Raw genomic sequence first — 23276 nt, 5'->3', positions numbered from 1 at the left:
GTAGAAACTATAGGGCCAAAATTGAGAGGATCTTTGGGCATGTCTAACCCCACAAAATGGGGGGGCGAGGGTATGTAGGCATGCCTAACACCACAACACACCTAGAGGCAAAGCCAGGAGAACCAGCCAATGTCCCTTGTCCCTCTGGACATGTTACCTTGGAATTTCAGTGAATAAGAACTTTCCAGAAATATATGCCCTCAGCCTTTCCCAGGACCCATAGCAGTGATATTAAGGACGAACATGATTGTCTCTAGTTAAAATTTCCCCCCACTTTTTGAACTGAAGCTGTTCACCTGTGCCATAAGATACTGAAAACCAATCCTTGTGCAACTGAAGATAGAATTTTCTTCCCTGTAGCACTTGCCTAGTACAGGCAGTCCTCGGGTTACATCGGGCTTGACTTACATCATTTCATGGTTATGTCACCATATATATAATAGTATTTATATATATGTACGTTCCCTCATTTCTATGTATGTACATATGTGCTTTATGTTTTTTATTATTTATTTGTCACAAGTAAAGGTCCGGAATTGTTATCTTTCTTTTAAATATTTTTTACTGCTTCACTTCATTGCTGCTGTGTATGTGCTCCATGTGAGTGACGTAGGTGCTTATGGAGGTGGTTTCCGACTGACGGCCAAAATGGCATTACGTCACGCCGTAGGAACGGATCTCCCACGTAACCTGAGGACTGCCTGTGTTTTTAATTTGGTTATACTCCTTGAAGTTTCCCAGTTCTGAGAGGCTTTACAATTTTAAGACTGTCCCATTTCCTGCACACTCAAAGGAAGAGATTCCCACGTGGCCTCTCTCTTAAAAAAAAAAAAAAAAAAAGTCCTGATTGAGAAGTTACTTCCTGCCTCTGAGATTTTCATGACTCCCACCTCTGAGGTGGCATTCTAAGCTCATGCATGGCCAGGCTCATTATCTGAGGTAACTCTTCCTATTTGTCCAGCCAGTGAGCACCTTCTTTGTGCCAAGCCTGCTGTAGGTGCAGGGGACACAGCAGTAAACAGAGCAGATGAGACTCACTGCCCTCACGGTGCTCCCACTCCCGTCCTATGAATGCCATTCAGCGGGGGCATTAGGGCTCCAGCAGCTCAGGGGACAGGGGGGGCACAGCATGCGGTCACTGCTGCTGACATCTTCCCGGCTTCTATCTGTGAGGTCGAAGTGACTACACTTGTGTTTCTCATTGACCCACTCAAAGCGCTTGTTAACTTGCATGTGCAGGGATTCAGTCGAGAGGGGACAGTAGAGAGAACATCACGAATCTCCTGGCACATGACACTCCCTGGTCTCCTCATAGGGGTACTACAGCCATTCATTGATTCAGCAGATATTTCTCCAGGGTCTGCTCTTAGCACCTACTCTGCTAAGGACTACAAATGCAAAGATTAGTAAGACATGGTCCCTGCCTTCAATGTGCCTTGACCCAGGAAAAGGAATAAACAGAAAAGTGTGGAATGTGAGAAATGCAATAGATAAGTTAATAAATGAATGCAAAGAATCAAGGTCAGTGACAGATAGCAAGTCGTGGTGTACCCACCAATCTGGAAGAACACCAGGCACAGCAGGTGCTCCGTCCATGGTCCCTGAGCCAGTGAAAGAGACTGCGTAAGAGATAAAGAGATAAAGACCAGGTTCATGGGCAGCGTTGTCTTCCCAGGAATAGTGGGTGGGGTGGGGAGGAAAGGACTCAGGCCTAGGGAATGGACACTGTGCACGGCATGGGGAAGCAGGTTCAGAATACAGACCTGCCCGCCTCATTCTGCATCTCGTGAGAACACCTGGCCTCCATCCGTTTGGTGGGTCCCATCTCCCTGTGTTTTACAAATTCCCAAACTCCTACTAAAGGCGAAGGATGTCTCTGTGACCTTAAAGAAATGACTGTCATTTTGGCTGGGACACCCTGAAACTTTGTGTCTTGGCCTACGGTTCCAGAGGCAAGAAATCTGTCACTTGCGGGTTTAGTGATTCACCAGTTCTCTGGTCTTCCACCTTCCAGAAGCACAGGCGCACCGTCGCCTCGCTCTCCGATGCCTTCTGTCGGCTCCGTGGGCTCCCAGGCTGGCGCTGGCAGTGTGGGGGGCGGCGGGATCCCCGCCAGCATCCAGAACATGACATCTTCCTACATCACCATCACTTCCCACATCTTTGCCGCCGTCGATCTGTGGGAACAGGCCGAGGTCCTCACGAGGAAGAATAAAGGTAAGCGGCTCTGTGGTGGTAATTTCTGGGGCATGGTGGGAATCGTGTTGTGTATAGGTTGGGTTCATTTTTTTTGTACTTGTTCACTGCTCACATTCTCTCCATTCCACTTCATAGCCTAGGCCCAGTTCTTCTCTGAGCCCCAAAGCATGGAGCTAAATTTATGTTGCCAGATCTTAGCAAAATTGAATTGGAAGTGGCGTCAGCACCTTGCCCTTCGGAAGTCCTGGTGCTGCCATTTCAGCCTGGATTAGATGGCAGCACAAGGGCCAGGGAAGTGGAGAAGGAGGGGCATGACTGTCCCTGGGCACAGCCAGTGCGAGGTGTGAGGAAGCACAGCCTAAGTACCGGGCTTAACGTGTGTTCTCAGAGTGTGACGAGAGATGGTTAGCGACAGCACAGGCAATGTGGCATAAGTAAGCCTCTTGAAACTTGTGTGAGACGAAGGCTTTGGGGAAACCCGAGGACTGGGAGTCGGTGGGGCATGCTGTAGAGGAACTGTGCGTGCCGCGCCACTGTCCACTCTGATGCTTACATGGAAATGTCCGGTCTGTGCCATCCCATAGTTTTTCCTGGCTGTGGCCACTGAATTCCCTCACAGCCTCTTAGAACTTAATTTCTTAGCAAACTGAAGATGCTTTTTAAAAATATATATATATTATTGGGTTTTTGTTTGTTTGTTTTTACAGAGAGGAAGGTTGAAGGATAGAGAGTTAGAAACATTGATGAGAGAGAACCATTGATCAGCTGTCTCCTGCACACCCCTACTGGGTATGTGCCCACAAGCAAGGTATATGCCCTTGACCGGAATTGAACCTGGGACCCTTGAGTCCACAGACCGACGCTCTATCGACTGAGCCAAAACAGAGCTAAAGATGCTTTTTAAACATGTTGTGTTTTTTTAATGCTTCTATTGATCCAAAATATTAATTGGGTGTTCTCCAGTGCTGGGCATTATGGATCCAACCCTAAAACAGAACCCAGGGCCTACCCTTCCAGGCTAGTGGGGCAATGTGGAGAATGAGCGGCCATTACACTCGATGGTGATGTTTTACTGTGAGAGCTGAAGTACATGCTATTTTGGGGATCATTTCTGGAACCAACTCAAACAGTTGACTCTTTGTTCTCGTGCATGCGAGTGTGTTTACGTGGTTGTGGTTTTGTTTCCTCTGCAGAGTTTTTTGCTCAGCTCAGCACAAGCGTGTGCACCTTGGCCCTCAACAGCAGCTTGGCGGACCTGGTGCACTACACGAGGCAGGGTTTCCAGTGGCTGAAACAAGGAAACAGAGCACCCTAACTGAGGCCCAGGTTGATCTGATGCCTTGGGAACTATTTTGCACATGGGAAGCCTCAAAAACAGTCCAGACATTTGTCTCAGGACAAAACTTGAGAAGAGAAGCGCCTGAGAAGGCCAGGTCATTTGTCCTCTTAAACTCTCAAGAATTGTGCGGTCATTGGCCGGGCACCATGGTTCTGCAGAAGGAGGAGCGAGGAGGCTGGCTTCAGAGATGATCTCCGCCTTTCCTAACTGAAGGACAGAGTGCAATGTAGCCTAAAAGGGGTATATGCGTGGTCTAGAAACATTTCCGTATTTTCTTAACCAGCAGGATGCGAGTTGCAAATGAATCGAGGAGAAGCAAATTCACGTCATCTCAGCAGCCACACTAAGTCCATTCCCAGCAGGAAATGTTTTTAACAGTGAATTTTGGTGTAGGGTTTTGTGGATGATTTTTCTTTTCGGTTTTTTTGGGAAATAATTTGTTTTGTAAATTCTAACAGTCATCTATAAAACCGAAATTGTGAAGGACTCGATATACCCCACTTCCTGCCCGCGCACAGTTGCTGTGATAATACCAAGTATTGTCATAATCTAAAGAATTGGAGCGCCCTCTTCCCCCAGTCGCCCGAAGTACTGCACGCTCACCAGCTCGGTGCCTTCGTGGCCGGGTTGGCGTTGACGGCTGGGCGCCGTGGGAGAAGGAGGACACAGCATGGGCAGCAGGCGGACGGCTGTCCTTCCCACCCCTCATCACCCTCAGGCAGGCGGCTGCGACCACGTTTGGGATTTCCCACCCTGGGGAAGAGGGTACCGACACCTCCACAGGACCAGCTGGCTGAAGGGCTTTCCCATTTTTGTTTCAGTAGAGCTGGGATTGGAGGTGCTGGGCTGTGGTCTACAGCCATGCGGTAACTCATGCTGTCTATAGCCAACTCTGTTTGGTCAGTGAACAAAGACAAATGAAATCTACTAAAGAGGCTATATTTTTCTGCTGCGAATTATTTTATATTTATAGCAAAACTAGCCTTTCAGAGCCCTTAGTTGTCCAGGGGAAATGTACTCCCTGAAAGGAGGTGGAGATCGGGGGGGTTAATGAGACTTAGGAAAAGCGCCCCGGCCTTCCCTCCGTGTCCTCGCCGGCTCGGTGTGCGGGGCTGAGGGGGAGCGGCGCCTCCCCACCGCCCGGCCCGCACCGGTGCGGGAGTGACCCGGAACGAGAGAACGCGTCCGAGCTCCCACTTACCCGTAAGCACAGATTTTCTTTACTGCAGACGCTCGGCAGGCTATTATTGGAAGCATTATTTGGAGTGCAGTGTTTTTTAAAAGCCCGTTCTTGTTATCCCTTCTAGAGGTGGAATCTACACACATTAAAACTGAGGGGTGCTCTTTCTACCGTTGGCTTTTCTCCCATCCTGCCCCTCTACCTGTTGTCTCCTCCCGGGCATGTTTGACATTTTCCTATTTATTTATGAGTGACGAAGGGAGTGGATGCCACCTTTATTTATACTGAGGAATAAGGTCCGCAGGATGTCTGTAGGAGCTTGCATGGTAACTGGCCGACGCAGGAAGGGGTGTGCGGACGATGGGGGCCCTGACTTGCGGTGTGAAGCGTGTGCCTGTTCCTTACTGTCTACCCAGCCCGTTGTTTTGTCACCACGAACCTGCTTCGTGTTTAGGTTAAAGCCCGAGGGTTAGCAGCAGCAGTAATGTCTGAGCATGGGAACTTCATGTGTGGCCTTGATGTCCTGAAGTAAAGCCTTGGCCCTTTTTAAATGGCTCATTTGGAAAGCACCCTGTTGTTAAGGGAGCAGTAATTGCCTGGTAGGTTGTGTGCTGTGACATTGTGTGTCCTTGTCTTCCATGTGGGAGGCAAGGTCCCAGAATCAGGCGTATGTCATTATTTCACATCATCTTTTCCCCCCGTGGCCGGTCCTGCCCCTCCCCGCACCGCTCTCGGGCCGTTTGGAGGGGCAGGTTCTGTCTGTGCAGACGGCTGGGTGTGTGTCTGTCAGCACGCCGCCAGCTCCCCGGACTGGGGAGTTTCCCATGTGATCTGTCAGCCCGTGCTTGCTGTGTCGTGGCCTTATTCTTTGCGGGGATTTTCCCCTGACCTTGGTATTCAAATTGTGTTTGTCCCTTGAAAAACAAATGACTTTGAAGAGATCAGTTTGGACTGTTTAGATCAGTGGTCGCCAACCGGTGGTCCTCGGACCGCCGCGAGGTCTGAGGGGATGGCACCCGCTAGTTTGGATCGGGGGCTGAGTAGGTACAGGGTGGACCCTTCATGCTCCTCAGTCCTTCGGCTGTTACGGATGTAGAGAGAAGTCAGGAGGCTTTGTAGAACATTTGCACTTTCTGCTGCACGCTTACATTCCAAAAGGCAAAGTTTGTACTGCGGTAGACAGTTGAAAGGACTGGGTCTGAAATGAAGCCTTTGCACCTGTGAAGTTCTTATAACAGTCACACTGCGCGCTTCACAGCGAGGCAAACAGAACGTCCCGAGCGAAGGTTGAGTGAAGTCTTGCCTCTGGCGCTACAGCTTCCTGTCTTCATTAGGAAGCGGAAGAACTTTACCTTGTAAAAATGATGACTGTTTCTGCCCTGTCTGGAGAGGATGGCTGACCTTGAGGTTTCAGCCAGGCTCAGGGCCCTGCTAAATAACGGAAACCCCTTCACTGAGCTCCACCATGTGGCCCTGGGTTCAGAATGTGGAAGTGTGGGCACCAGCCGTGGTGAAGAGTCGGGGTCCCGCAGGCCTATTACCAGGACTGGAACTGCAGCGGGAGAAGGACTTACTGATAATCTGATTGAATCACAATTGAATGGGAAAGAAAGCATCTTGATTTCTTTGAACAAGAGAACCTTTATTTTATAGATGTTTTGACCAAAATGTTTAGCTATTTCCCTTAGACAAATTGGATCACACTTACCTCCCTTGTTCTATATCCTTTAATTCCAGATCTCAGGATATTTAAAAGCTAAAAACTACCCCCTTCTGACAGAAAACTTGCCTTAATCGGTACCTTAAATATTAATGTTAGTCAGATCAGGAGCCTACTATTTTATTATGATTCTTGTTCAATAATTTTTAGCTATAAAAAAACCTCTTAAGCTCTGATAGATGAAAGGAGGTGTGTGTGTGTGTGTGTGTGTGTGTGTGTACAAAGAATAAGAAGCTGGTTGAATTGGAGATATTTATTGTGCCTTTGTTGACCACACCTAATTTTGGAATAACGCTGTATTTGGTTTGCCATGGCTTTTGAGATGTTATGTGGGTCTTGGCTCTTCTGCTTCATGAAGTTGGAGGTATGTTGGTTCATCTTAAGGTAAATGAATCAAATTAGGCTTGATTCCCTGCCACTCACCACAGAGTCTGCCTTTTTCTTAAGGATTCATTTCCCCAGACACTACACAAAACCTTTAAAAACTTTGCCCCTTCATCCATTACACTCTTTACCACTGATGAGCAGTATTTTGGTCTTGCAAGAATATTCGGGCTTCTTTTAGAAACACAGACATCAAGACTGGGAAGTGAGTCACGCAATGGCTGTGAGCGTGTCAGTGATGGTGGAGCTTGCTCCTTTCCCGTCTCCAGTGGGCTGCCTCTTTGTTTTTGGTCCTATCTAGAATCTACCGATGCAAGGTTTTTCCTGAGCCTTTTTTTTTTCCTTTTTTTTTCTTTGTCATTTGCGGGAGGTGGAGTGGCAGGATAGCATGGTGTTAGGGACTTTCCTCCAAACATTGCGAGTGCGAGTGGTATTCCTACCGTATAAATCTCAAATGTGCAATCTAGGTGTGTGGGTTTCTCAGTGACAGAATGAATTGTGACCACTGGCCCTGTTCCTTATTTTTCACTGAAGATGATTGACAAACACCACTTACCACCTTTCTTAAGGTGGCTGTGCATTTCCTGTTGTCCAGGAGAAACACCAACCGAGATGCTGTTCCGCTGGGTGCCAGGTATGGGCGGGTACTGCGATGGCTAGAGAAGTGCCTCTACTTCTGTGCCCAAGAGGGCGGGCAGGAGGGAGACATACAGCTCTCTGTGAACCTGGGGGTGCTCTGTGGGCCTGGGGGGACAAGGGAGAAAGACCACTGACAGCGAGGCTGGCCAGGCCGCACTCAGGCAGGGAGTGGCTGGCCTAAGGGAGACATTTGCTTTGCTTAAATGTAGCTGTTTAAGCGATGCTTAACACGGGCAGTATTAACTTCGCCTTTTGTTCAGGCCGTCCACATGTATTGTTAACATTACTGCACATCCCCCTCGGATAACAAGTATACACTGTTCATGTCAGAGTGTGTGTGTGTGTGTGTGTGCGCGTGTGTGCGTGTGTCCCAAATCTTGTTTTAATTTTTTTTTTTCCTGAATGTGATTACGTTTGGATGATACCTGTGCAGGGTTGCCTTTTTTTTATTTATTACCATTATATATTATATTATATTATATTTTTTGCTTTCTTATAACTTTAGAGTAAAGTCAAATCTTGGTATTATTAAAATTGTTTTAAAAATAAATAAATTGTCCAGTTGATAAATGAAGGTCACTGACCTATCTCTAAAATAATATGTGTGTTTTTCTTTAATTATTGTGGAATAATGTGCCAGCTATGTAGTCCATTCGGTGACTTGTATGTAGGATGGGGAAGCAGCGATGCTCTCAATGGGAAGATGTGCAACCACAGATAAAGGGACTCCGTATATTTTATCTCCTTTAGCAATGAAACTGCAACCTGGGGCTTTTGTGAATAAAATTTAGCTGCCTTGTATAGTCCTTTGAAAGAGACACACGATCTGTGCGGATTAAAGTTTGCTTTCTTTTTTAGAAGAAAAAATTGCAAAAGATCTTTCCAAAGAGAATGTGCCACAGATCTTTTATTTGTTCTCTGTAATGAGGATTAATTGCTGTTAAAAAAAAAGTGTAATTGATTTGTTCACCTTCAAATTCCTTTTCACAAGAGGATCGAGCTGTAAAAAAAAAAAAAATTAATAAAAATTTAGAGAAAATCATTGCTGAATCATGCTTTCATTTTGTCTGAATAAAAAAATTGCTAACATCGTTATGTTTAATATCATTTATAGCCAAGAATAGTCCACATGAAATAATGTACCCTCGTTCGCGATATGTGTTTATAGTTAAAATGGGAAACGTGCGGGAATAGTGTGGCTCATCCTTCTGTTATTTTCGAGATCTTAATCACACGTAAATTAGCTGGATATCACAAGTGTGGCTTTTTATCCTAACATCTACTGTCAGGTGCACCTAGGGACCAAGTTTGCCTGTTTTCCATTTGTCTGCTGGCAGACCGATTTGTAGAATGCTAGTGTGGAGAAGAATCTAGCCGGCATGGCTCAGTGGTTGCATGTCGACATATGAACCAGGAGCTCACAGTTTAATTCCAGCCAGTGCACATGCCCGGGTTGCTGGCTCCATCTCCAGTGGGGGGCATGCAGGAGGCAGCCAACCCATGATTCTTTCTCATCATGGACGTTTCTCTCTCCCTCTCCCTTCCTCTCTGAAATCAATTTTTAAAATTATTTTTTTATTCTAAAGGCCATCTGTCTTTCCTCCCTTGGCCTCTGAAGGAAATATTCTACCTCAATGGTTTTATGAAATCAGAAAGGCCCTAACTTCCTGAACTTGAGTTCTGGCTTTCCAGCTTGCTATGTGACCTACCTGGGTCTTTTGTTTTACAGACTGTTTATCTGGTATCTACCACGTAAAAGTAAGGATTGCATTGGGTGGTCTATGAAGAATACTTAGCATCGTGCCTGGCATACACACTCAGAAACAGCCTTTAGCTTCCTCCCCATCACTGCTCCACAACATCCCAACCTCTGATCCTCCACCTCTGAGCACTGAGAAAGACCTCGCTGTCCATCTCTTCCCTTTTACTTTTGTTCTTCCTCACATTAGGGTGACTTCTGGTGAACAAACGGGGACCCAGCCTGGGCAAGCTTGCATTAAGCTGGCAATAACCAGGAAGTATGCAAAGGCCAGTTGGGCAAAGGGAGTGTTTTAGTCCAGATGAAGTACAGGGAAGAGATCTTTTGAAAGATGGGTTATACAAACTCATCTGAGTTCTCATCTTTTTCACAAAAACTTTGTGTCATAACTTGTTTATTACAAGTTTTTGGTAGCAGTCCATGTGTGGTTGTACCAGTTTTAACCAACCCCCTTGTTAGACTTTGAGGTTATTTCTAATTGGGGATATTATAAAGAATGCTTCCATACCATCCCTGAAGCAAACTACTTGAGCAGATTCAATAACATTTTACCTTACTTTCTTTATTTAAATGCATGCATGTACATATTTATGCTGAGTTATGGTTTACTCCACAACCACAATACCCTATGTCATCTAAGAACATTTCTCAACATCTAATGCTTAGTCCATATTCAAATTTCTGCCATTGTCCCCACAAAGGTGTTATAGTTTACGTTTCTGAACTAGAATGCAGTCATTTCATGCATTACATTTAGCTGTTAGGTCCCGAATCTTATTCTAGAACAACAACAACAACAACAAAAAACTTTTTTTACTACAATGCTCAACATTAGGGGTGTCGAACTCAGTCAGAGAAGGGGTCAAAATCTAAAATCCAGCCTAAATCGCGGGCCGAATGGTTTACTGAACAGTCATAAACTGTCATTGTGATGGAAACGCAGCGGAGTGCAGTGATGACAGTGCGGTGCGGGCCACATTGCAAGGCCTGGCGGGACGGATTTGGCCCGAGGGCCTTGTGTTTGACACATGTGCTCTACATCTTGGATTCCTGTTTCCCTGAGTGTTAATTCATTCCTCAACCTCCTGTGCTTCCTACAAACTGGGTTAGGTCTGCAGGGTTGATTCTATCTGGTAAGAATCCTTCTTCATAGGAGATGCTGTGTGCTTCATGAATCACATCAGGGGGCACCTGAACCATCCTTAATGATGCTGGTTGAGATATGATCACCAGAACTCTTGTAAACACAGGCTTTTCCCTGTTCCAACAGCCTCTCGCTTAGTGATTTAGCATGCACTGGTAATGCACCCCTTTACCAATCCTCAGCATTGTTTAGAAAACGCAAATGGGAAGAATCGCCCAACTAACAGGTGGGAAATGATGTCTTCATTTATATTTTATTTCTGTGGTACCGAGTACATTTTTTGGTCAGGTATCAATTTGCCATTTGCAGTGGGTTATGTGGCCAATCCAGTAGGCCCACCTTGAGTGCCTGGTGATGTGGGGAAGGTTTGGTTAATGAAGGAAAGGGATGCTGAGCAGTAAGAGGAGCAGATGACCCAGGCTATTCATCGTTTTCCTTTAGATTTATATGTTCAGATAGTAACTGTGTTGTAAATATTTCTCTCCAAATTACCTTTTGGTTTTCATCGTGGCACTTTTTGACAGTTTTTAAGTAGGTTGGCTTCTATCAGGGTCTGTTTTGACGTCTCAAGCAGGTAAGAGCTGTTTCCCAGACGCTGAGTCACATTTATTTCCACTGCGTAACAGCTGCTCGGAGTGAGTAGTAATTTCCTGTTGTGTCGTCCTCAGTTGTTTTATAAGCAAGTATTTAGCACTTTTGGAGCCTGAATTATTTAAAGACACTTGTCCACTCTGCCAAAATCCTTGGGAACATCATTGTCACAATCTAGGTTCCTTTTAATCAGGAAATCTAGGTGGCCTTTAGACCCCCCCAGTTCAGTCCAAACAACTCTGAAGCCCAGTGGGCCTTAGCGGCTAGCTGCTGTTTGGTTGTGGTAGGTAACTAGAACCGTCTAGTCTGTTATGTCTTAGAATAAGACTAGTTCAGTGTTCATGGTTTCCTTGTTTAAATGTGGCTGGAAATGAGTCTAGTGAGACGCCACGGCTCTGGTAATAAAGACCTGTGCTTGAAGTGCTTCCTAAACAGATGATTCCATTTTAGACTTAAAAGACTGCCTGCCTGCTCCAGATAAGTGCTTTAAATCACCCTTCTTTGACAGGGGCCCAGTCTTAACATCTCATTTACCTTTTTTCATGTGTTGGGGGGGTGCCGGCGGGGGCAGGGGCAGAATGAATTATGGGTTTGTATTTCCACTACTAAATATTCCTGGAAACTTATCTAAGCAACAACAACACACATACAAGTACATGCACACACATATTTCTACATCTGTGGATACTACTGGACATGGAAAACCATTGGATGCGACTACATGGGCGTTAGAAAAATGTCTTTAACTCTCTGTCTCCGTGCTTTTCCATCTTTGTCCTATAGTCTTCCCAGAAGCCCCTCTTGGAGGAGGACTTGGTACCGGGATTGTAGCTGCGAACATTGCAGGCCTCTCACGGGAGCAAGTGACCTGGTGGCGCAGTTTTGCAGACACTCCCAAGCTACATACACAGGATCATTTTGGAAATTTTTTTTTAAATACTGTTTTCAACCTGATTTACAAATAGTTTAGTTTTTAAAAGAATCAAATGACACAAAACCATATAGAGCAAAAAGTACAAGGGCAAGTCAACTTCATCCCTCCCGCCCCCAGAGTTAACAGCCGTTAACTTTTGTGGGTTTTTAATAATATATTTTTATTGATTTCAGAGAGGAAGCGGGAGGGAGAGAGAGAAACATCAATGATGAGAATCATTTGGCTGCCACCTGCCTCCTACTGGGGATGGAGCCTGAAACCCAGGCAGGTGCCCTGCCACCGGTTCATAAGTTGATGTTTAACCACTGAGCCACGCTGCTGGGTAGGCAACAGCCATTAAGTTTGGTGCATCTTCTTCTTTTGGGCACTTACCCATTGTTCTCCCCCCTCCCCTTATTGTCTACATTTTCACACTGCTTTTAGCAATTTGGTCCTTTTCTCTTTTTAGACAAGCTAGCTAAAGGTTTGTAAATCCTGTTGCTCTGCAAAGAAACAACTTTGTTGCATCGATTCCTGTTGTTTTTCTATTCATTTTTTTTTTTTTTTCCCTCTCTCTAACTTTTATTTCCTTCCATCTGCTTGCTTTGAATTTATTTATTTTTTAATATATTTTATTGATTTTTTACAGTGGGGAAGAGAGAGGGATAGAGAGTTAGAAACATCAATGAGAGAGAATCATCGATTAGCTGCCTCTTGCACACCCCCTACTGGGGATGTGCCCGCAACTAATTTACATGCCCTTGTCCGGAATCAAACCCGGACCCTTCAGTCCACAGGCCGACGCTCTATCCACTGAGCCAAACTGGTTTTGACTTGCTTTGAATTTAGCTTGCTCCTCTTCTACTTCCTAAAGATCTAGTTAGGTTATTGATCTGAGATCTTCCTTGGTGTGTGCACTCATAGTTATAAATAACCCTCTCAGCACTGCGCTCACTGCATCCTCTATGTTTTGCTATGCTGTGTTTTCATCGTCATTGGTCTCAGGGTATTTTCAGATTTCCCTTTGGTTGAAAGCAATGGAAAGTGCCTTCCAATAGGTAGGGCTCAGGTTAGGAGAGATCGAGAAACCCAAAGAGCTTGAGACTTTGTGCTATAAGCAGTGTTTATATAAACTTTAAAAACCCACGTGTTATATGTTTGTGTCTCCCCAAATCCGTATGTGACACCAATAGGATGGTCTTAGAAAGTGTGATCTTTGGGATGTGATCATGCAGGTGGAGCTCCATGATAAGTTTTGTGTCCTTTATAAGAAGAGCCAGAGATGACCCAGAGGGCTCCTTGCCCAACCCCCTCTCCCACCCCTCCCCGCACCTGACCATGTCAGCACCTGATCTCCGACCCCCCAGCCTCTAAGACTGAAAAATAAATGTCCTGTGTTTAAATGCCCTACCGAGGGCACTTGGTTACAGCAGTTTCCCAAACTAAGCCATCAGAGAAATGTCTTTCCCCCAGTGTCCAATATAAACATTCTCTTCAACCATGAATATGGAAATTGAACAGATGTAATAAAAAATATGTTCAAAAGTGTCATCTCCTTCTCTAGCCCGTTTGTCTCAGTGGATAGAGCACTGGCCTGCTGACTGAAGGGTCCTGGTTCGATTCTGGACAAGGACACATACTGTGGTTGCAGGCTCAATCTCCAGCCCTGGTCAGGGCACGGGTGGGAGGCAACCAATCGATGTGTCTCTCAGTCTCTCCCCTGCCCTTCCACTCTGTAAAAATCAATGGAAAAATATTCTTGGGTGAGGCTTACAAAAAAAAAAAAAAAAATGCCATCTCCTCCCAGCAAAGACCTCATGCCTAGAGACACTGGGTGCATGCTCTGGGGGCTCAGTCTGAGGCAGCTGAGTGATGGGGGGGGGGGGGGGGGAGAAACAGGAACAAATACCAAATAATCTAAAGGTACACATAAAAAAAATAGAAAAAGAGGAATAATCAAAACCCAAAGTAAATAGAAGGAAAGATGAATGAAACTGAGCTGGCTCCTTGAAAGAATAAATAAAACTGACAAGCCTTTAGCAAGACTCATCAAGCAAAAAAGAGAACATAAAAATCAAATAAAGAGGAGATTATAATTAACAGGAACACAAAAAAATCACTAAAGAATACTATGAATTATATGGACAATCTGGAAGAAATGGATGAATTTCTAGAAACTCACAACCTTCCAAGACTAAATTAGTAAGAAACTAAGAATCTGAACAAAGTATTGTACTAGCAATGAAATTGAAGCAATAATCAAAACCCATAGACAAGTATGGTGATGACTGGGGGTGGGGTTGAGTGGAGGTGGGCAAAGGAGGGCGGGGAATGGGACATCTGTAATAGTGTAAATAACTAAAAGTTAAAAAAAAAAAAATATTAAAACCCAGGACCAGATGGCTTCACAGGTGAGTTCTACCACAAACATTTAAAGAGGAATTTAAATATTTATATTCTCAAACTATTCCAAAAAGTTGAAAAGGGACACTTCCAAACCCATTCTGTGTGTCCAGCAAAACCCTGATATAAAAACCAAAGACATTACACAAAAAGAGAATTACAGGCTGTTATGCCTAATGAACATAAATACCAGTATCTTTAAAAAAAAAAAAAAAAAAAAAAAAGCAAACAGAATTCAACAGTACATTAAAAGGATTACACACCATGATCAAGTGGGATTTATACCAGGGATGCAAACATAGTTCAACATCTGCAAAAACAATGTGATTCAACAAAACAGGATAAAATTACATGATTACCTCAATAGATACAGAAAAAGCATTTGACAAAGATCATCCATTGATGATTTTTAAAACTTTCAACAAAATGGGTATAGAAGGAACTTAACCTTGACTTGAAAAGGGCTACACATGTTTGACAAGCCCATGGCTAACATACTCACTAGTGAAAAGCTGAAAGATTTCCCTCCAAAGATCAGGAACTAGACAGAATGCCCACTCTCACCACTATTATTCAATACTAGAGGCTTGGTGCATGAAATTTGTGGGGTCCCTCAGCCCAGCCTGCACCCTCTCCAATATGGAACCTCCTCACAATCCAGGGCTGCTGGCTCCTAACTGCTCACCTGCCTGCCTGATCACCCTTAACTACCCCTCCTGCCAACCTGATCACCCCTAACCACCTCTTTCTGCCAGCCTGGTCACCCCCAACTGACCTTCTGCTGACCTGGTCACCCCCAAATGCCCCTTCTGCTGGCCTGATCACTCCTGAGGAGTCCCAGATTATGAGAGGGCATAGGCCAGGCTGAGGGACCCCACTGGTGTACGAATCCATGCACCGAGCCTCTAATATAGGGGTGTCGAACTCAATCAGAGAAGGGGCCAAAATCTAAAATCCAGCCTAAATCGCGGGCCGAATGATTTACTGAACAGTCATAAACTGTCATTGTGATGGAAACGCAGCGGAGTGCAGTGATGACAGCGTGGTGCGGGCCACATTGCAAGGCCTGGCGGGACGGATTTGGCCCGCGGGCCTTGTGTTTGACACATGTGCTCTAATATATCAATGAAACAGAATAGAAAGCCCAGAAATAAACCCTCACTGATACGGCCAACTGATCTACAACAAAGGAGGCAAAAATATACAATGGAGCAATGACAGTCACTTCAACAAGTGCTGTTGTGGGAAAACTGGATCACTCACTTATACCACATACAAAAATAAACTGAAATGGGTTAAAGACATAAATGTAAGGCCTGAAAGCATAAAACTTCTAGAAAACACAGGCAGTGAACTAGAGGCAGTCCTCGGGTTACGTCGGACTTGATATATGCTATTTCGTGGTTACGTCTCCATCTTCCATTTATTTATTTTTTTTAAAAAGTTCCATCTTTTTTATGTATGTACATATGTGCTTTTATGTTTTTTATTATTTATTTACCACAAGTAAAGGTCAGGAATTTTTATCTTTTAAATTTTTTTTTACCGTTTCACTGCATCATGCTGTGTGTGTGTTTCATATGAGTGACGTAGGTGAGTCCGATTTACAGTGAAAATCACGTTATGTCATGCTGTGGGAACCGTTGTCCAATGTAACCCGAGGACCTACTGTATTTGACATCAGTCTGCGTAGGATCTTTATGGAAACATTCATAAACCTTTTAAAGAAAATAGCATAAAACAAAATTTTTAAAGTCATGAACAAGGTAAACTTTAAAGGTTAAATTCTCAAAGTTAAAATGGACAATAGCACGAATTCCCCCAGGATCCTCCTCTGAGTTAGTGAGTAGAGGGTTACAACAAAACCTTAACTCAGAAGCCAGTGACTCGGCAGGCTGAATGGTACTTGGTCCGGCTGGACGCTTGTCACTTTCACAAGAGTGCAGGCGACACGACCAATCAGAAACCAAAACAGCAACCGCTCCTACCTTGTGCAAGTCACCCGAGTGCCTGGTGCTATAGAGGAAATGCCTGGGATGTATGGTCTCCTCAAGCCTATGTAGTAAAAATATCAGCGGGCTGACATTTCCGTTAAATATGATACGTTAGTGATACACAGACCTTTCTAATCAGACCACCCTCTTTTAAAATCATCATCTGGGGCAGGCAGGAGGGGTTCTGAGCATTTGTTGCCATCCGTTATTCCAAACAAATTTATAACACTGTCTTCAAATCTGCAGAACTGGACGGACAAGCATGGACTCCGTACTTACTTTAAGGTAGTGTCTCTGAGGAGAGGTGAACAATACTGTCCATTTACATAACTTACCAGACTTGCTTCCAAAACAGGATGAAATTTGTCCCTATTAAATAATTCCAACATCTTCCTAAATTGTTTTGGCAACAATGGCAAAATCACCGGATTAATAAAAATCTCTTCCTATACCTTAAAAAGCAATGTTTCTTATAGCAACATTTAAAAAGTTCTGATCCATGTTGAAAATTATATTAATCTATATAATAGACAAATATGCAAATTAGCCAGGACGTCGTAACATCATGACCAAACAACAGGGACCTGAGGCTGCATGGCGCCTGGCCAGGCCAGGGGACCTCAGGCCACGCCCCCTCGGGCCACGCCCCTCAGCCCGGCGCCAGGCCAGGGCATCTCAGGCCACGCCCCCTCAGGCCATGCCCCCTCAGCCAGGCGCCAGGCCAGGGGATCTCAGGCCGTGCCCCCCACCCAGCAGGGCTTGATGGGGGACCTCAGGCAGTGCCCCCTGCCCTGGCACTGGGCTGGGGGACCTGAGGCTGTGCTCTCTACCCAGAGGGGCTTGACGGGGGCGGGGCCGGCCCGATCTGGTTCTCATCCAATGGGACTGGAGGCAGCCTTGTCTGGGTCTCCTGTGTTTTTAAAGCGCATGTGGGTGGTGGGAGGGGACTTGGCTTTAGGTCCCATGGTGAACCCCAGACTCTGACAGGAGGGAGATTTTCATATATTCAATACATTTTACTAATTTTCTTTCATCTCTGACACTATTATAGAGGAAGGGCAAATAGCAGTATTAAAATATTTCCTCTAATTCCTTCCCCTTTAATGTGCACAAATTTTGTGCACTGGGCCACTAGTCTTAGAATAATTCCATTTCCCCTCTCCATACCCATGCTTATGCTGAAGTTGAATCAACTTTCTCCTATTCAAACCTTATCCCTCTCTAACCACCCCAACTGCTAGCAAGTGGACTGATCCATATTTATAATGGAGTAGAGTTGCTGTCTACCAAAACGAAATAGAGATGGCTGGTTCGGCCTTCTTCCTCTGGCCCCCACATGACTGGAACAATCAGCCATGGTCAGGTCCATCCTTCATGCTTTCTACTATTGGTGCTCACGCATTTGCATGTGTGCATATGTATTTTGTGTATGGGCACATACACATACGTACATGACCATTTTATAGACCTATGTCAGGATGGTAAATGCATTGCACTGAGACACAGGAAGTCAGGAAAACATCACACATGTATGTTCTCTCCACTTTCTAAAAAAGAAGTGCGACATCCTGTTTAAAGCAAAACTTGTAAATTCTTCTTTTAAACCACTACACATTTGATGTCACTACCCCCATTTCCTGAAGCCACATCTCTTTTGCTTCCTCAAGGCGTACACCCCTGGCGGGGTTCCTTCCGGAGCTCCCGTTCGTCACCGTTTCTCATGTGCCCTGTGCTCTCTCTATTGCAGCAGAGCCTGGGGGCAGCTGAGAGCCAACTCTCCTAAATCTCATCTCTTTCCAGGTATCTTTACAAAGTGTTAGCTCAGAATACCAAAGAGCCACCAGACATCCCACGTGTGTGCAATTCATTTAAAAAAAAAAAAAAAGACTTCACATCCAATTCCTCCAGTAAGAACTACTTACTCCTCCGGTTCTGGTTTGAAAGGACGGAGTAAGTGTGAGTGAACACAGCTGTCTCTGGCCTTGTCCTCCCTTCCTTCACAGGCATGAGCCCCTTCGCAAGTGTGACCCTCACGCCCAAAGATCTAAGCGCAGGAGGAGGAGGAGATCTAAGGCACACGAGCTTAGTTTGGATATAATGCGCCTTCAGGGATTCAATAAAAGCCAGCTTCTGCGGGTTATTAACGGTGGTAATAAGGAAATTATTTTGAGCCCAGGCCTCAAATTGCACTCCGTGTGCTAACCAGTGCAGGCACAACGGGAAAGGAATGTAAAAATTTAACAAGTTTTGGCTTCAGGCTTCTCATTAGTGCCCTTATTCCAAATGTAATGTGCAGAACGCACCACTAGAGAGCAACCGTTCCCTTCTGGAAAAAAAAAAGACTGCAGGAAATGCAATGATTTAACGACAGTAAAGCTACCACTTCATACCCAGGAGCAAGTCAATGGAAAAGAAGGAAGCATTGGAGAGAATGAAGAGAAACCGGAAACCTCCTCGTGTACCGCTAGGAATATAATATACATAGCCACTGTGGATAACTTTGGTGTTTCCTTTACAAGTCTGTTACAGCCCAGCAAGCCCACTTGCACGAACCCACCCCAGATAAATGAAAACGTGTTCACACTGAGACATGTCCATGAACATTCATGGCAGCATAACAGCCCCAGACTGGACACAATCCAAGTGACCACCTGGTGAATGCATAAACAAAACGTGGTTTATGCACACACTGGAATACTATTCGGCAATAAAACTACTACAGTATGGATGAAAAGGAGCCTCCAAACATGATGTTAAGTGAAAGCAGCCAGATGCAAAAGACAGAGAGTATGATTTCACTTATGAAATGCCCAAAAGGGCACGTTTATGGGGAGAAAGCACATAGATGGTTGCAGGGAGGGGCAAAGTGGAGACAGACGAGCAGGTCTGGCCTTCTTCCTCTGGCCCCAATGAGGCTGGAGGAGTCAGTCAGCCATGGTCAGGTCCATCCTTCATGCTTCATCCTTCATCTCTCCTGAGAAGGCTGAAGGGAGGATGAAAACGTCCGAAATCTGGATTATCATGATGTTGGCACAACTCCGTATGTTTACTAAGTCATAAGCTGTAAATACAGTATGTGAGTGTCATATACATTTTACCTCAAAGTAAAGATGACTTTCAGAATACTGAGAGAAAACTATTATAACTAGAACTAGCACTGCATGAGAAACAAAGAGAAGGAAAGCTGCGGCCCTGTGTTAGAAGGTAACACAAACAGCCCCTGTGTCCGTCAACCCGAGCTCTGGTTTCCAGGCAGGAAAAAGGACCATTGTTTGCCCACTCGGGGGAAATTGGGGAATTTATGGCCAGGTAAAAATGTTATTACCTTTGGCCAGAGGCCAAAACAGAAACTTTTTTTTTTTTAAAGAAAGGTTGCAAAGTTTCAAGCAAGCAATTCTTTTCTGAACCTACATCAGTACACGGGAGTCATATTTATAAAGGGATTAACATACATCAATGTACCAAGGACTGTGTGTATAAAATAACTGGTACTTGAGACATCGAGGGTAGGAGTGATCGAAACATCTATGATAAGCGATCTTACATTTCATGAATTATCCTTTTACAAACTCCTAAATTTACTCAAAGTTTCAGGTATGAGAAATATCTAGACCATTCTGCTAAGGTCTACTAAGATACTCAAAGTTTACAGATGGGTCTTTGATACATAGAGAAAGGGAGATGAATGTTAAGATAAAACTGCCCCCACTTTTGGATCTAGGTGGTAGAAGCAATGTTCTGCTCTTGGGCATATGAAAAACTAGATAACATGAAGGGCTGTCCTATTAATTACCATTAATTCTTGGGTAAGCAATAAGACACATTTTAAATGCTTTACTGAATTCTCAGGAAAACTAGGACACCTCCAAGGCGAGGAGTTACACCTGAGCACCTGAATTAGGAAGAGAGAGCTGAAACATCCCAGGGGCAGTTGCTGGCCTGTAGAAGTGCATGCAAAACCTCTCACAGGGAACATGTCCAACTTAGAACCTCTGGGTTCCCACAGGTTCAACTAAGTATGAGTTTACAAAATAAAATCTTCAAACTCAGGGAAAACATTCAGCGTCAGTAGATTTAGATTCCCAAAGACAAGATACTAGATTTATCAGCCACAGGGTATAAAGTATAATGAATATGCCCAAAGAATGAAGGAGACACAAACAAAAAAAAATTAAGAATAAGAATCTATCAAATGACCAACCTTATCTAAAAGAAAATGAGATAAGACTTTTGGAAATGAAAAACATAATAATGGAAATGAAAACGTCAATGACTTAACAGCAGATTACACACAAATGAAGTGAAATTTAGTAAATAGAAGATCAAGTCCCAGAAAAAGAGAACAAAGGTAATATTCAAAGAGTCCATGGCAGAAAATTTCAGAGCAGAAAAATTACCAATATAAGATGTACAATGCAGACCAGAAGGACAAATACAAAAACACATCTAGAAGGCCTTACAGTAAAACCACAGCCAGAACAGGCAAAAAGATAAAAGCAGCAAAGAGAAAAAGGGAGTCATTCCAGAGATAGCAGCTGCCTTCAAATACAAAGGAAATGGTGACAATGGAATAATTTCAGAATACTGAGAGAAAACTATTATAACTAGAACTAGTTAAACTATCAAGTAAAATTATCAAGAATAACAGTAAGTGTTGTGGTCCCAAAATATGCTGAGTAAACATCAAAAGCATTCTTACCATGCACATAAAGATAACTATGAAATGATGGCTGAGTTAATTAACTTTATTGTAAGAATCAGTTCACAAAGTATTGATGTCAAATCATCACATCATACACTTTAACCAGATAAAATTTTGTCTGTTTTCTATACTAATAAAAGGGTAATATACTAATTAGACTGGGTTGACCAGATATCTTCCAGTCATCTGGTCCTTCTTCGGACTAAGCCACAGTGGTGGGGCCGAGGCCGAGGTGGTTAGGGGCAACCAGGCCAGCAGGGGAGCAGTTAGGGGCAACCAGGCTGACAGGGGAGGGCGGTTAGAAGCGATCAGGCAGGCAGGCAGGCAGGTGACTGGTTAGGACCCAGCAATCTGGATTGGAGAGGGTGCAAGCCGGGCTGAGGGGACACCCCCACCCCCAATGCATGAATTTCATGCACCAGGCCTCAAGTACTTTCATAAAGCTGAAAAAATTTAAAATATAAAAAAGAATGACAGTAACACAAGGACATTTCAGATGTAAATGTAATTTACCATATTATCAGATCAAAGTAGAAAAACCATGTTTACCTCAAGATGAAAAAAAGCATTTTATAAAATTCAACTCCTATAACAAAAGCCTAGCAAACTAAAAACAGAAGGAAATGTCCTTGCCCTGATTAAGAATAGCAAAACCTCTTAAGATTCAATATTGCATAGCTGACCCTAAGTGTGATTCTATTTGGTGTGTATTTTTTTTTAATCTCCTGAAGTTACTCTTTCCCCAAAGAACTTGATAAACTAAAATTCTAATATTTAAAGAAAGAGCAAAAAATCAAGACCACTCCTTAAGAAAAATAAGGAGGGAAGACTTGCTCTTCCAGGTTTCAAGACCTATAATCAAGTTATACAAGTTATAGCAATTATGCCGAAACCGGTTTGGCTCAGTGGATAGAGCGTCAGCCTGAGGACTGAAAGATCCCGGGTTCGATTCCGGTCAAGGGCATGTACCTGGGTTACGGGCACATCCCCAGTAGAAGGTGTGCAAGAGGCAGCTGATCGATGTCTCTCTCTCATCGATGTTTCTCTCTATCCCTCTCCTTTCCTCTCTGTAAAAAAAAAAATCAATAAAATATATTTTTAAAAAAGTTATGGCAATTAATTACCCCTTTGTTAGACAAATTGACCAATGGAACAGACAGTAAGTCCCCAAATAGATGATTACTTATGTAGAAATTGGCTATCTAGGTAATTCTCTGAGGAAAGGATGAATTAGTCACTAAATAGTAGGAATAAAATTGATTTATCTAAATAGTTATGTTTCTCCTATCTGGAACTTACACCAATCAATTCCATGTGGGTTAAAGATTTATATGACTTCCTGACTCTTTTTGTGTCTTCATGTTTTATTGAATAACATTCAGCTCATCACAAAATAAGCACACCTGTATAACCACCACCCACTAAAGAAAAAAATGTTACCTGCTTCCAGCAAGAGCACCCTTACTGATACCTAACCAGTCCTTACTCTGCTCCCCAAAGGTAACTATCTCCAACATGTTCTAATATGTTGGATTAGTTTTGTCTGTTTTATAAACTTTGTATAAAATTGATGCACCCTTAAGGTACTACTGGTATTTCAGGGTTATTTTGCTCAATATTCCATGTGTGAGGTCCCTCCATATTTTGTGTAGCAAAACTGCATGTTCCTGGTTGCATAGTTTTCCATTGTATGACCATACCACTATGTATGTAACAATGTTTTATATTGAGGGAAATTTGAGTTAGTACTGTGATTGGTTCTCAGGTGCATGCATTGCTATTGAGTATACACTGCGATAAGAATTGCTGGAGCACAGGTTCTATTTACGACTTTCTGGCTTTTAGAAGAGATGGTAAGAAATTTCTTAAGACAAAAAAAAAAAAAATTTACATTTGAATATTGCCGGAGGCTAAAACCAACAGTAGTTAGCATAAATGTAAAAAGACCCATTGGAAGGCCAGTGGACTTTGATATTTATTCAGCAGGGCTGAAAACCAGCATAATATTGCCCTGCTGTGGGCTCAATGGCTGAAGGCAATTTCCTAACCCAGTGGTCAGCAAACCATGGCTCAGCTCCTGAACCACATGCGGCTCGGCTCATGAGCCACATGTGGCTCTTTGGCCCCTTGAGTGTTCTAATGCCACTTCTTCAAAATATACTCACCCCGGCCGAAAACCGACTTCTTTGCATGGGTCACAAAGTTTCAATTGCACTGTACATGTGCACCCGCGCGTGGTGTTTTGTGGAAGAAACACACTCAAGGGGCCAAAGAGCCGCGGTTTGCTGACCACTGCCCTAACCTGATAA

General features: G+C 43.9%; 1 protein-coding gene and 1 long non-coding RNA gene across 8 annotated transcripts in view; one reads left to right on the top strand and one right to left on the bottom strand.

Moving 5' to 3' along the window:
* The window catches only part of AFF1 (AF4/FMR2 family member 1), a 199797-nt gene extending 191298 nt beyond the window's left edge, over window positions 1-8499 (top strand). For all 7 annotated transcript variants that reach the window (XM_036452767.2, XM_036452678.2, XM_036452586.2 and 4 more), the window contains 2 exons: window positions 2015-2217; window positions 3393-8499. In XM_036452767.2, coding sequence (XP_036308660.1) covers window positions 2015-2217; window positions 3393-3514 — 325 coding nt within the window. In that variant the 3' untranslated portion in view covers window positions 3515-8499. The remainder of the gene's footprint in view (window positions 1-2014; window positions 2218-3392) is intronic.
* LOC123651126 lies at window positions 569-15970 on the bottom strand. Its single transcript, XR_006739615.1, has 2 exons — window positions 15929-15970; window positions 569-690 (listed from the first exon to the last, which is right to left on the bottom strand). It is a non-coding gene; the product is annotated as an uncharacterized LOC123651126 (long non-coding RNA).
* Window positions 15971-23276: the final 7306 nt, after the last annotated feature.

Source organism: Pipistrellus kuhlii, unplaced genomic scaffold (assembly GCF_014108245.1).
Source record: "Pipistrellus kuhlii isolate mPipKuh1 unplaced genomic scaffold, mPipKuh1.p scaffold_m20_p_1, whole genome shotgun sequence".
Lineage (NCBI taxonomy): Eukaryota > Metazoa > Chordata > Mammalia > Chiroptera > Vespertilionidae > Pipistrellus > Pipistrellus kuhlii.
The sequence above is the reverse complement of the archived record's forward strand: the minus strand, read 5'-3'. Positions and strand labels throughout refer to the sequence as shown.